The sequence below is a fragment of the Euprymna scolopes genome, chromosome 16 (assembly GCF_053919585.1).
Source record: "Euprymna scolopes isolate OS-2025 chromosome 16, ASM5391958v1, whole genome shotgun sequence".
In the NCBI taxonomy this organism is placed as follows: Eukaryota; Metazoa; Mollusca; class Cephalopoda; order Sepiida; family Sepiolidae; genus Euprymna; species Euprymna scolopes.
In genome coordinates, this window is record NC_136497.1 from 40,471,031 (window position 1) to 40,485,672 (window position 14,642).

Genomic DNA, 14,642 nt, shown 5'->3' on the forward strand with positions numbered 1-14,642 from the left:
TCTGTAGCAATAAATATGCAAAATGAGGATAATTATTCATGATCTGTAGCAATAAATATGCAAAATGAGGATAATTATTCATGATCTGTAGCAATAAATATGCAAAATGAGGATAATTATTCATGATCTGTAGCAATAAATATGCAAAATGAGGATAATTATTCATGATCTGTAGCAATAAATATGCAAAATGAGGATAATTATTCATGATCTGTAGCAATAAATATGCAAAATGAGGATAATTATTCATGATCTGTAGCAATAAATATGCAAAATGAGGATAATTATTCATGATCTGTAGCAATAAATATGCAAAATGAGGATAATTATTCATGATCTGTAGCAATAAATATGCAAAATGAGGATAATTATTCATGATCTGTAGCAATAAATATGCAAAATGAGGATAATTATTCATGATCTGTAGCAATAAATATGCAAAATGAGGATAATTATTCATGATCTGTAGCAATAAATATGCAAAATGAGGATAATTATTCATGATCTGTAGCAATAAATATGCAAAATGAGGATAATTATTCATGATCTGTAGCAATAAATATGCAAAATGAGGATAATTATTCATGATCTGTAGCAATAAATATGCAAAATGAGGATAATTATTCATGATCTGTAGCAATAAATATGCAAAATGAGGATAATTATTCATGATCTGTAGCAATAAATATGCAAAATGAGGATAATTATTCATGATCTGTAGCAATAAATATGCAAAATGAGGATAATTATTCATGATCTGTAGCAATAAATATGCAAAATGAGGATAATTATTCATGATCTGTAGCAATAAATATGCAAAATGAGGATAATTATTCATGATCTGTAGCAATAAATATGCAAAATGAGGATAATTATTCATTATCTGTAGCAATAAATATGCAAAATGAGGATAATTATTCATGATCTGTAGCAATAAATATGCAAAATGAGGATAATTATTCATGATCTGTAGCAATAAATATGCAAAATGAGGATAATTATTCACCATCTGTAGCAATAAATATGCAAAATGAGGATAATTATTCACAATCTGTAGCAATAAATATACAAAATGAGGATAATTATTCATGATCTGTAGCAATAAATATGCAAAATGAGGATAATTATTCATGATCTGTAGCAATAAATATGCAAAATGAGGATAATTATTCATGATCTGTAGCAATAAATATGCAAAATGAGGATAATTATTCATGATCTGTAGCAATAAATATGCAAAATGAGGATAATTATTCATGATCTGTAGCAATAAATATGCAAAATGAGGATAATTATTCATGATCTGTAGCAATAAATATACAAAATGAGGATAATTATTCATGATCTGTAGCAATAAATATGCAAAATGAGGATAATTAGTCACCATCTGTAGCAGAAACTGGAAAATCCTTACTTGTACGAAGACCAATGATTGATAATGAATCTTCAGAAGTTTCTTATCCAAAAATTAAGATTTTAGCAGATGAAATGCAGAAGTTAGACCTCCAACTACTATCTGAAGCCCGAATTCACTCTTCCCTCAAGTCAGCTGATCTAAGAACCTGTACTCATGTGTGGATACGAGTCTACCGAGTTCGTCGTCCACTCGAAGTTCCTTACACGGATCCTTAGAAAATTCTTCAAAGATATCCAAAATACTTTACTGTAAAACTAAATTCTGGTAAGAGTGATTCAGTTTCAATGGATCGTCTGAAGCCAGTATATATTAAGTCTTTTGAAAATAGACCTACTGAATCAAAGAAATCTGCGGAAGTTCCTAATGAATCAAATGTCACTGAACAGGAAATTTCATCTACTGAGAATTGTACAGAAGAATCAATTGAAAATGATTCCAACGATTTATCTAGTACGCCTACAGGAGAAGCTGACCAACAAGATCTTCCCAAAGATTCAAAAACTATGACAAGATCAGGCAGAGGAGTAGTTTTCTCCAGAAACAACGACTACCATTACTTCTAACAATATATCTCCGATACTGAGATGGGAAGTATTGTGGTGTCGTATTTCTGATATTTTTTATTAAATATAAAATAAAAAGAAAAAAGAAAAAAAAATGAAAAAAAAAAAAGAATAATTAATCTTTTTTCTGATTGGTCTAAAACTTTTGCTTATTTGAAACCGCCATAAAAAAGAACTGCTATCTGTTAGCATAGCTAGAGAGAAAGCAATTATTAATGATGAAGATACAGAACAGTAAAGAATGGATTACTACATAACACTGTTGTTCCAGCGCAGTTCGTGTTCTGCATGTGTCAAAGTGTATTAAGGTCCTTTCCTGATCCTGGTGAACTTGAAGAAAGAATTGGATCACTTTAATCATCCTTCTAGTAGAGGGAGTACCTGAACAGCTAAAAAAAAACACGTGTATTAAGTTTTGTAGGCCTATCTAATTTCTTGAAAGTATTCACAAAACCTACATTGCTACTAAATCTTGCTTATGGAACTTTGGAATTTTTTGTACTTTTCTCCCTTAAAGGAGGTTGACTTGGAACAATTCCTATTAGTCTTTTTCTATTAGTTTTCGATCAATCCTAGCTGTGGTTTCTTAGTTTGTTGCTTGAACTGACTGCTTATTTTCTGGTGAGCTCTTCAAATGTCAGTTCTTTTATTGAACACTTTTAATCAAGATAATTTGATTTGCTTAACAATCACAAATAGTGCTGCATTTTCTGCTTTCCTACAATTAGCTTAGTGTCTTGTTTCACACAAAATAGTGGATTCTAAAACCTAGCCCCAATATGCAGTCTGGGTCCTGTTTTAAGAATAACATTCCTTACTATTTGTTGATAGGCATATTTATAAGATGTTTGATCTCTTTAACTTTTCAAATCATAAATACAATTTGGTTGTTAGGTGAATGTTAACTGTTTCAATTTGAAAGGTGACAAAATTATAATTTCAACATAACCCTTTCAATTTTCATTATTTATAATCAAAGTTGTGACTGTTTTTGGTTGTCACCCAAACACAAAAATATGATTTTTTGAATTAAATCTTTTTTATATCTTTTTGTAATTTTAACACAATCTGACTAAGGCATTGGAAAATTAAAAAGAAAATGCAAAATTCAAACAATCTTTATGAAAAATTCTTCTAAATGTTGCACATTTCTAGCTTCGCATATTTGTACTCTTTCCAAAACATTCATGACAGATTGCAGAATCTCTGAATTGCGATTTAACTCCCTTATTTCATTCCACAAGCTGGCAGACCTCGAAACGTCAAACTCCACAAGAATTGAATGAAAACATCAGAAACGAAAGAAGGGAATTAAATCATAATCTGTCATGAATGTTTTTAAAAAAGCACAAATATGGGAAGCTAAAAATGAGCAACATTAAAGACATTATTTTTCATAAAGATTGAATTTTGTATTTTTTTAAATTTCCCAATGTCTTAGTCAGATTATGTTAAAATTACAGAAAGATATAAAAAATAGAGAATCTGCTTAAGTTCAAAACTCTTCAGTGACTTTTTGGACACCCTGTATATTAATATTAATAGATTTGTTAAATGAACCAGTTACTTATATATTAGTTTTATCTTAATTTTTTTATTATAATTTAGATTTGGTTGATGGTAGTAGATGTATTCAATTAAAACTTGAGTGGCTATTAAGTAATACTGGATAAATAGATACATTCAATTTATATTTGAGTTATTTGTTAGGTAGTGATGATTATATATAATAATCTTAAATAAAGTTTTATTTTATTTTTTTTGTATAATGATTGGATAGTGTGAGTTTAAGAATGACAAATTCATGTCTGTGATTAATCTAGGGATACAATTTAGCAATCAGAATTGATTCGAAGGTTATCAACGTTGTATTCAGTGGCCAAGATATCTACTCTGATGGATTTGTTGGTATTACTACATGTGTGGAAGTGCCCATGTTTAGAAGTGTTTCTTGATGCTAATATGCAGGTGTCTCACTGTGCTACCGATGTATGATTTGTTACATGTGGTGCATTGTATGCAATATACTGTATGTACATTGGCACATTAGTTGTGTTCATTGGGCAATTTGTTAGGGTGCATTGATGTTGTGTCTTGATAATTGTTGTCACAGTGATGGGCCAGTGTGTATTAGTTGTATATCTAGACCTTCCCTGCATATAGCTGTTGTGATCCTGTCATTGAAATTTAATCCAGTATTTTGCCAAAATAATCCCTTCCAGTATTTTTTTTTTATATCTTTATTTCTAAATTCAGCGAATTTAATTGTAGATTGTTTTGAACAATGGCTGTTCTAATCTGGCAACTTGTTTAAAAAATGTATTACTCTATTAACAAAAAAAAAAAAAAAATCAATAGATCTAGTTTTAAAATCTGCCCTGATAATGACATTCCAGATAAATGAAAATTATTTTTAAATGTCCTCCATATCTAGAAATGTCCAAACATTTTTTAATATTTCTATTACATTCTTTTTCTTTCTAATAAAGTAGTTAATTCTGTGTTTTTGATCTCTTTTGGCTACATACACGTGTGTGTGTGCGCACATATATATGGGGAGGAGAGATAGCAATATATTAAGGAGAGTAGAAAGTAGATCTTTGGTTTACCTTTGGCAGCTTTTTAACTCTTGCTTCCCTTATTTTGTCATTTAGTCTTCACTCCATTGTCAATGTTTGATAAGAGTAAAAATTGTTTTTGCAGTTGGAATTGATCCTTATCATTAGCTGTTTTTTTTTTTGTTTGTTTTTTTTTTTACCTTGGAGTTTGCCTTGTTTGGAGCAATTTCCATAGCTAATTTCTTTACCAACTTTTTAAAATTATATATTCATAGGTCTACATAGCAGCAGAATGAAATATACTATTAATAGCTTGGATTCTCATTCACCTGTGGTTCAATAATTGTACTTATTGACATGGAAAAGGTTGAAATCAATCAATTCATTTGCGATGTGATATTGATTTTATTAGTCTGCTATTCATCTGATCATATTCTTACCTATGCTTCAATCCCACACCAAACTATTAATATCTATGCTTTACTATAAATATCTTCAGTTCACCATTTATTTACTTTAACTTTACTGAATTTTAATTTCTGTTTGGCTTTCTGTAAACTACATGTTATATATATGTATATATGAACATTTCAGTCGGATTTGATTTTTATACGTTAAATTTATAATATTTAAAACTATTAATCAAACCAAATTGTTATAAAATTAAGAAAATTTTAATAGAACTCAGAAACCGATATTTAAATAAAATTATTGGAAATGCAATTTATAAAAAATGACGCTAATTTAAACTTAGAATGAAAATACATACAATGCAAATGCAAAACATTGAAAGAAAAAAAAATGGGGGAGAGGGGGCTGGAAATTTATAAGATCTATAAGCATAATAGTGACTTAACACTATAAAGATACAGAGAGACATCTGAAAAATCCTGTCTGTTGTAAGCAATTCAACTCCTTACCTCAAGTCTACTGCAAGAAAAAAGAATCTAATTCTTGCAAGAATTGCTACTTGCCAACTGTTACTTGGTACATCTTTTATGTTGACTTCCTGTCAGTGTAGGTCCTGCATCCTGATTATGTAATAATGAAATTGTCACATATTTTTTATTTTTTTATTTTAACTATTGTGGACGTTTTCATAACTATTAAATGTCCCAAATCATGTAACAAACTAATCAGTTGGATAGATCCAGACAGATGGTGTCCAGTTATAGCAAGTGGTATTTTCTGATTGTCTATTCATTAGAAGCTGTAAAATGGACAAAATTTTCTGTAGACATATGCAGATATACCCATTTTTTTTTCTTTCTGTACTCAACTCTTCAGATACACCTGCTATCCATGCAAAACAGTTATATAAAATATGGAGTACTGTCCTTTCAGTCTCTTACAAATTTAATGCTTCTACTGGTAATGGCAATAACATAACGTCTCCAGGCCCTTCGGGGCCTGGGCAACAAGTGTCAAGCAAAGACCATATGTCTAGGCAACCCCACATAAGTTATTGGTCAATGTAGGGGAAACCCTTCATACCAAGTGTCACTATCCAGCTCCCCTACTCCCCTGGGAGTTGGTCCCCATTTCCCCAAACTCTCCACATTAAAAAACGGCCTTGTGCCTAATTTGCTCAGTGGGGAAGCAAATAAATACATACTAGTGTTTCTCAGATCCATAACAGTTATGTGCAAGTTGGATAGAGGATTGGAATCTGATTCTGCATGACTCGTTTACTACTGTGATAGTTTAATTTTCTGATCAGTGTATTTCACTTGATGTTGTTTGTTTACTTGTTAAGTACTATTTTTAATTGTACAAGCGAAAACATTGCAATGTCATTTATATAGAGAATGCCATCCTGTAGCCTAATTTTATCAACTTTTGTCCATCCTATTTTTGAGTATCAACACACTGTGCATTTCTTTGTATTTACTTGACAATCTTTCAGCTTTTCAGTCTCATTATTTCCTTAGTTTGAATAATTCGGGTGTGAACTAATTTAGCAAAAACTTTAAATGCTTTACCTTATGAAGTCTGTCCAGTCAGTTCAGTTTTGCTTGGTTTGGACAAGTAGTGAGTGAAGTCACAGTAACAGGAATTATGGTACTTTTCATTGTCACACAATCATGATTTTTATTTTTTTAATTTACAATTTTTAGCATTGAAATTACAGAAATCGTTGATTGATAATGTGTTGATATTTACAATTGCGGTTCCCCAAAGCAGACAAAATTTCATATTATTGTTTAAAATGAAGAAAAAAAATTAATTTTTGGCACTGTAATTTCCCATTTATTTATAACTAGCGGGGGTACCCGGCGTTGCCTGGGTGTTTAGAGGTATGTGTATGCTTGTGGGGGGTAAATCAAAACAAAAGAATAAGTGAAGTAATCACCCTGTTTAAATATTATTTAAAAAAAAATGTTAAAACTTAAAAATCGGGTAAAAAAAAAAAAAAAACTAACATAAGGCAACCGAATGATGTTAAAATTTCTTAAAATTGGAAAAACAAAAAAAGAAAACGCGAATGTGATGGAAAAAAAAACAGGAAAACGAACATTAAAACTACTTTAAAAAATCTGAAAGATAAAAACAAAAAACATAGACCGTGAAAAATAGCTTAAATAACCCTGTTTCATTATTAAACCTTTAAAAATCAAAAAAAAAAAAAAAAAAAAAAAGACATCTCACATCACAATTCAATCTCACAACCTTTAGATAAAGTGTGCAAAAAACCTGACACGTTACCTGCTCGGCCAACAAAGAGCAACTGAAACCCGTTTAAATTTATTTAAGTATTAAAAACAGAATTGACATGTGCCCGCTACTTCTATTTGACCTCATTAATGAGGTCAAATAGAAGTCGCGGAGTTAACTTTTGCTGCGGGGCAGCTTTTGGGTTTGTTTACCCAACTTTGGCTGGTTGTTTCCCCAAGATGTTGGGGAGGGAGAAACCAGCTCTCCATTGTCCAGATTGAATAGCAATTGTCTGATATAAGGAGTTGACCCCACATTGATCAAAGCTGATTGCTTCTGGACGTTTTCCGGTGCGATTGCCGGGAACAGGGCCTTAGCTTTGAATTAGTTTTGGTTTTATACAAAAAAGCTGAACGAACACAAGACAGGTTGAAATAGCAATAATTTTGTAAAAATTGACGTAAAAAAAATCTAGACGCAACGCACGTTCACAAATCGTACATATTATTATCTAGGGGGTATATAAACACTTCTAAGCGATAGTAACCCCCCCCCTTCCCGGACTGTCGGCGAAAAAAGCCTTTTCGAGACATAAAAAATGTGCACTCACATTTGCCTTTTATATATATAGATGAATTAGGTTCTGCAAAAATAAACAGGAAAATGTGAGATCTTATGTTGTAAATATGAAATCTAAAATAGTTTTTCTTTGTTTACATATTTCTTTGCTGGATGCAGCCATCTTCATTTGTGTCACATCCTACTATTCTGATTGGATGCTTATGAGCAAATCATTGGAAGATATATTCTGATAGGCTACATTTTGTATGAGGGCATCCATAGATCAGCATCTAATCTGAAGATTAAAATTATTAATTAATGCACCAAAATTCTGCATGTGAAGTTTCCCAATGTTTATGATTTTATGCATGTTATCTCAAAATAATGTCCACCCCTTTTGTATCTCATTGAAAGTGATAATTTTCTCCTTGGGCTGACAACCTATAAACGCCTTTGGCTCATTCCATGGAAAGTGGTCCAAAATCAGAGAATTTTAAATCCAATATTTTCTAGCAATGTTTTTTTCTGAAAGATAACACCCTAAACTACAAAAAAAATTAAAAATTTCAATTCTGATATTTTCTGTGTTTTCTGTGCTGAGGCTATAAACATCGGCTATTTATTGAAGTCAGAAAATGAAAGAATTGCCTATTTTTCAGGCATTCATTTTTACTAATAAATAACATAGAATTATGTTTAATTATATTTTTCATGATTGAGGCATATATAGATTTCAAAATAATTGAGGCCCTGAGTTTCTGTTATTAATCATTTTTACATTAAATTTTCATAAAGTTAGCTCTGTGTTCATGTAACATACGTGACACTTAATCGACTTTTTTTTTCTCATTTTTCAATAAAACCCCAAAGAAAAAATCCTTTCTAGTTATGAGCTAGTATATTACTGCAAACAAAATAATAGCAAAAAAAATAATCTAGCTATTTTTTTTTTCTTCTTGAAAAAACACTTTGAATTTGTAACACGCGATGTTACATGTGTTACATGCCAAAATATAATTTCAAAATCTTCAATAATCAATGGATTTAAACTCATACAATGCTATAAAAGATTTGAGAAATTTTAGGTTGAAAATAATAAAGCACATCCTGATTTCTTCCATATAATATATATATATATATATATAATATATATATATATATCTATAAAAGTGAACGTGTCTGTCTGTCTGTGTACATTTCCCTACGCAATAACTCCGTCAATTTTTAGTCTATAGACTCGAAATTTGAAATACCGGGTACTGAGATTTGGGAAAATCGATGTGACGGGTGTCAGCCAGAAATTTGGCTGTTAAGGGGTCAAATTTCAACGATTTGACCTTTAAGAACTCTACCAAATTCCTCCGACAATTTTGGGTCTAGACACTTGAAATTTTAGATATAGGTTCCTTGAACATGGATCTAACTTAATAAAGTGATTTGAGCCCGAAACAATAAATTTTAAGGGGTCATAATAGGGGTCAAAGTTTTAAAAAATTAACCATTTTTTTTGTTTTTTTTGCTTTTTTTGCACAGCATACACCTCCAAACACCCGAGCAAGGGGTCAAAGTTCAACGATTTGACCTTTGAGAATTCTACCAAACTCCTCCGCCAATTGTGGGTCTAAACACTTGAAATTTTAGATATAGGTTCCTTGGACATGGATATAACTTAATAACTTGATTTGAGTCCAAAACAATAAATGTTAAGGGGACATAATAGGGGTCAAAGTTTTAAAAAATTGACCGCTTTTTCTTTTTTTTTTTTTCTCAACATACACCTCCAACCACCCGGGCAACGCCGGGCTGAAATGCTAGTAATATATATATATATATATATATATATATATATATATATATATATAATATATAAACTTGGTTTGTTCCTTTTTTTTTTTTTTTTATCTCTCTAAGGTCGATTTTAAATAATTATTGCTGAAGACCCTTCCGAACTGTAACATACCTGACATGGAATGGCCGATTCTTTATTTTTTACATTGTTTTAGCTATTTTAGTTTTTTCAAATCGTAGAACTGCATTGTGAAAAAGTATCCATTAAGAAGCTATCTGAGAATATCTCGATCATTTCTCATTGAACAAATTCTTACTCCTTGTTGCTGCTCTTCAACTGATTTTTTCCTAATGACATTTTTATACTTGTTTAAGCTGTTATCTTCAATTATTGTTCTTTTGTACAAATGAGTTTCCTATTTCAGCTGACAAATCTTTTTCTTCTCTCTTCAGTTATGAGAGTATGAAGGGCTTATGTGATCGATACAACAAGGCTATTGACACCATCTTGCAATTAGTAAGTGCCTTTTTAATTTTTAATTTTTTTTTTTCTTTCTTCTGAACTTGAATTCTTCAGATTCAAATAAAGAAACTTCTTGAAATATTCCTTTCTGCCGTCTGAAAACATTTAAGAAATTATTCTAAGCATTGTATTTTTGTAATACAGATTTTATTCATAAAATTTAAACTGTTTTTCATTAGAAGTCACTTGCATTAAAATCAGATTTAGTATGTCCTAAAGCTTTTTAAAATGTTTTTCATTAATCTCTCTTAATTAATCATTAACTTAAAATATTAAATAGAATTAATGAATCAAACACCATGATGAAAATAAACATTCAAATTGTGAAGTTGCTTTTTATTAGCAATAAACACGAAAAAATTGAAATTACTTCTATCTTGGCAATATGCATAGAGCGTTTCAGCTAAAAAAAAAATCTTAAAATTTGATCAAAAATGATAGTTATGACTTTTTTGTGCTTTGCATGTTTAAATATTTTTTTCCTCCTTAAGACTGCATTTGGTCACATTTTTTACACTACTTTTTCAGTAAAAATGTTATATTGTTAAAACACAAGATTAAGCAATGAAATCTAATATATAAAAGGCACTATGTCTTCATATTTTCAATCTTTCTGTTTCGAAACTAAAAGTTGCAGAGCGGCGCTAGGGGCCTCAACTGATTGGATTATTTATGGACCATTCTTTCATGGGTCTTTAGTCTGTTAAGTTTTTAAGGGGCCAAAATTGAAAAAAAAATCATACATTTTATACATTCATCTTAGTTTATTTTTAATCAGTTTATATGGGTGTCACATTGGTACAGTAGTAAAGTCACCAGCTTTGAATGCCACAGTTTTGCTTTCAGTTTCGATTCTAGTAGACGGCACCAAAATATTTTTTTTTTTACTTTTAAAATCACGACTCTATAATATACGAAATCTGGACAAATTAAAATGTCATATTTAAGCATATTTTACAACCGGGCAAAGTCGTTGTCTTCTCCACCCCTAAGTGTATTTTTGTGCAAGAAATCAAAATATAGTACTGAAAATCTCCAGAAATTAATAGTTTCCAAGTAATCTGCAGTAAATCCACATAAATGTTACAATATCGTCAAAATTCTATGTATCCATTAAAAAATTTTTTAAAAATGTACAAGAAACTTAAATCTAATACTATGACTGTTAAAAATGAATACATTGGAAAATTTCTTGGATGTTATTGTAGATCAAATCACCCCCCCACCTGCCTCCCTAAAATATGCAGTCCTCCCTTTTTTATTTTAGGCAATTACATATGAACACGCTGAAAAACTTGGCAGAAAAAAAAAGATTTAACATAAAAATGTAATGTAAAATAATCTTAAATTTTAGGCCCATAATAACGTTTTTGGGTAGTTAATTTTTTTTTTCTATTGGAAAATAATCCCAAGTTTTTTGGGTTTTTTTTTATGTATGGTTTTAAGGTCTTTGTAAAAGAAGGCATGCCACTCAGACTTGGGGTTAGTGGTAGGGCCCGAGGCAATTACACGTGAACATCTTTAAAACTTGGCTGAAAGGAAAAAAAAAAAAACAATTACTTTAGAGGGAGAGATTAGTTTCACATAAATTTAATATAAAATAATCCATCATTTTCCAGGCCATTCTAACGTTTTAGGGAAGTTAATTTATCATTATACATTAAATCTATATGCAAAATGATCCCCCTCTTCTAAATCTCAAATTATTTTGTGATTTTTCTATCCCCCACCCACTTTCCACATGCTCATACACACTGTTAGAGTATTTTTATCTCCCTTAAATATGGACCATAAATCGAACAAAAACAAGTTAATACAGTTCAGCTAAAAGGCATTAAACTGAATATAAGTTATCCTTTTGTTTAAATACCTTTTAATGTATTTAAAACTCATAGATCAAAATTAAAAGTGAATAACACAGAACAGCTATTTATTTAAAAAAAAAAAAAAATTTTTTTTACAAAAGTTCATCTAGTAATATTTCACACATGTAGTAACAGACCACATGAATGACCCATGGCCCTTGAGTGAAAAGTTATTTCTGTTTTAATGGATGATGTCAGATTGAAAAATATGTATGCTTAAGTGGATGATGTCATAGTTTTGTGACGTCATTTAGTGTGTACTGAGATAAAAAAAAAAAAAAACATAATCCATAGTTATAGTAGTGTGTGTGTGTGTATACACACACACACACACATAATATTAGATAACTAGTTCTTGAATGCTTGCTAGACACTATCCTCAAATGTCTGAGGTCTCTCTTTGTACAGGAGTTTGCCAGGACAACTTGACATGAGGATACTTTTCCCTACCAATAAACCCTGACTAAATATTCAAAATATCTACAGCCCAAATAAGATCTCCTTTGTATGGCTAATCTACACTGGCTTTTCTGAAGAATGGTGCATCTTCAAGTGAAGACTTTTGTAGTGAGGGTCAGAAATTTAAGTGAGACTAAATTTCTTTGCCCCAAACAAATAGTAATAAAAAAAAGAATGAGAATGAAACGACACCTCCTTCTGATTCAAATGCACTGCATTTATTTTTTAAATAAAGACAACAATAAGCTGATTACACAAAGGTAAATAAATGAACAGAATAGCAATGAATAATGGTTCGTTATTTGCATGCGCGTGTGTGCGTGTGAGTGACTGTACAAATACTCACCCCAGATTGAAAAAAAGATATAAAACTGTTTTTTTTTTTTGTTTTTGTTTTTTTTAATATGTCAAAATATGTTGAAGCTTCCTGTAGGTAAGGAAGGATGTAAGAAATGTCAGACATGGTTGGTTGAGAATGTTCGGGTTTACATGATTGTTCGTTGTTGGGTTGAAAGCGAATGCAAGTGAGTTTGCACAAGGTCGGTGTGCATCGTTCGTGTTCATTGGATGCGTCGGTTGAATCAACGAACGACCAGTTGTGGAGTTTTTAGTGTGTGTGGAGCAGCTAACTCAAACTGGTGTGAGTTCAATGTCGGTTGTTATTGAAGCGTGTGGCGAAAATCCATGAGGGTTCAGGTTTGTTGCCGGAGAACGTTCGAAAAGTATTGTTTGCAGAGCTTGACTTTTTACGCCTTGTATGAAGTCAAGAACTCTGTAATAATTCGTTCTCATTCCTTGGTTTGGCTGCAATCTGTTAGAGATCGGTGGTATCAATGGCTTGAATGGCATCGTATAAGCATACGCATGGTTTATCGGCATTGTGGGAGAAATGCGACAGTCGTGCTTATGCATGCGTGTAACGTATCAGGACTGTTTAAGAATCTGAGGTGCAAGTGATAATGAGCTCTTTCTGAAATGTTGGATGACCGCTGGCAATGTAGGTACAATTCTGTCAGTTGGCGGTTTGTTTGACGTGTTAGCTACATGACCGTTATTCCATAGGAGGTCTGTGTGTTTTTGGCGCTAATTGGCTGTCGTCAGCGTTCAATTCGTAGAAAATCAAGTTGTTTAATCTTCGATTTTTTTTTAGCGATTATTCGCAAAATATCGGTAATTTTAAGAGAACAGGGTCGACGTTGTTCAGGTGATCGATTGGTGTACTTAGTGGGTCGGTACGAGTCTGGACGCCCAGGGATGAGTGTATCAATGTGCATAATGCAGCTTACTCATGTTGGCTGGGGAACTTCAGTGGCGTGGGATGAGATGAGTCGTTGTGAGATCCAGACGTTTACAGTGTTTGGTGAACATCTTTGTGAGTTGATGTCAGAAAGAGTTGATATGCCGTAACATGTCGTTGTAAAAGGGTTGATATACTGTAACCAGTTGAGCTTGACTTTTGATATGAAGTAAAAAAAAAAAAAAAAAAAAAAACAACAGTGTTGTTAAGATGATTTGTTGATGAGATAACACGAGTTGCGTGTGTGTATATACGCATGTCCCCTCTGTGTGGACGCATGAAAATGAAATTATTGCTATTTTCGCATTTAAAGTCGCATGGTGGTTGGAGATATTTCCGAATGTGATGGATATGCTCTTATTTTGCATGATTTGGTTCCGAAAGTGATTTGGACATCTTTAAACTACTGGTCTTTTCACGTCGGCGAGAAGTGGGTAAGACAGACGTCTGCAGTGTCACCAATTTTGTAGGATGCAGAAGGGTGTGAGTGTCTCATTCACGATCGGGTATCACCAAATTCTGTACAGAAGGAAATGCGTGTTCATCTCGCGTTCGGGTGTCACCAATTTTGTAGTGAGGGTCAGAAATTTAAGTGAGATTAAATTTCCTCGCCCCAAACAAATAAAAAAAAAAAGAATGAAACAACACCTCCTTCTGATTTAAATGAACCACATTTATTTTATAAATAAACAACAGCAAAAAGGTGATTACACAAAGGTAAATAAATGAACAGAAAGGATTGTTTTCTTGACTGAGGTAATTAAATGTTTTTTATATAAAGAAGAAAACTGTTCTTTTTCTTGCTTACTTAGCAGAGAGATCTACAAGGGTAAAAAGAGTCCATCAGGATAACAAGTCCATATCCACATGGAGGAATTGTTGGGCGTATGCGTGTTTAATGTCCAACACGGACAGGTCGACATAGATGTTTATGCCGTGCTCAAAAGGTCGCGTGA

The 14,642-nt window shown here is 31.8% G+C and overlaps 1 protein-coding gene across 4 annotated transcripts in view; it reads left to right on the forward strand.

The window, feature by feature from the left end:
* Positions 1 to 14,642, forward strand: part of LOC145295921 (uncharacterized) — a 299,082-nt gene that overhangs the window by 137,631 nt on the left and 146,809 nt on the right. For all 4 annotated transcript variants that reach the window (XM_080141733.1, XM_080141734.1, XM_080141735.1 and 1 more), the window contains exon 4: positions 9,996 to 10,059. In XM_080141733.1, the coding sequence (XP_079997859.1) occupies positions 9,996 to 10,059 (64 nt within the window). The remainder of the gene's footprint in view (positions 1 to 9,995; positions 10,060 to 14,642) is intronic.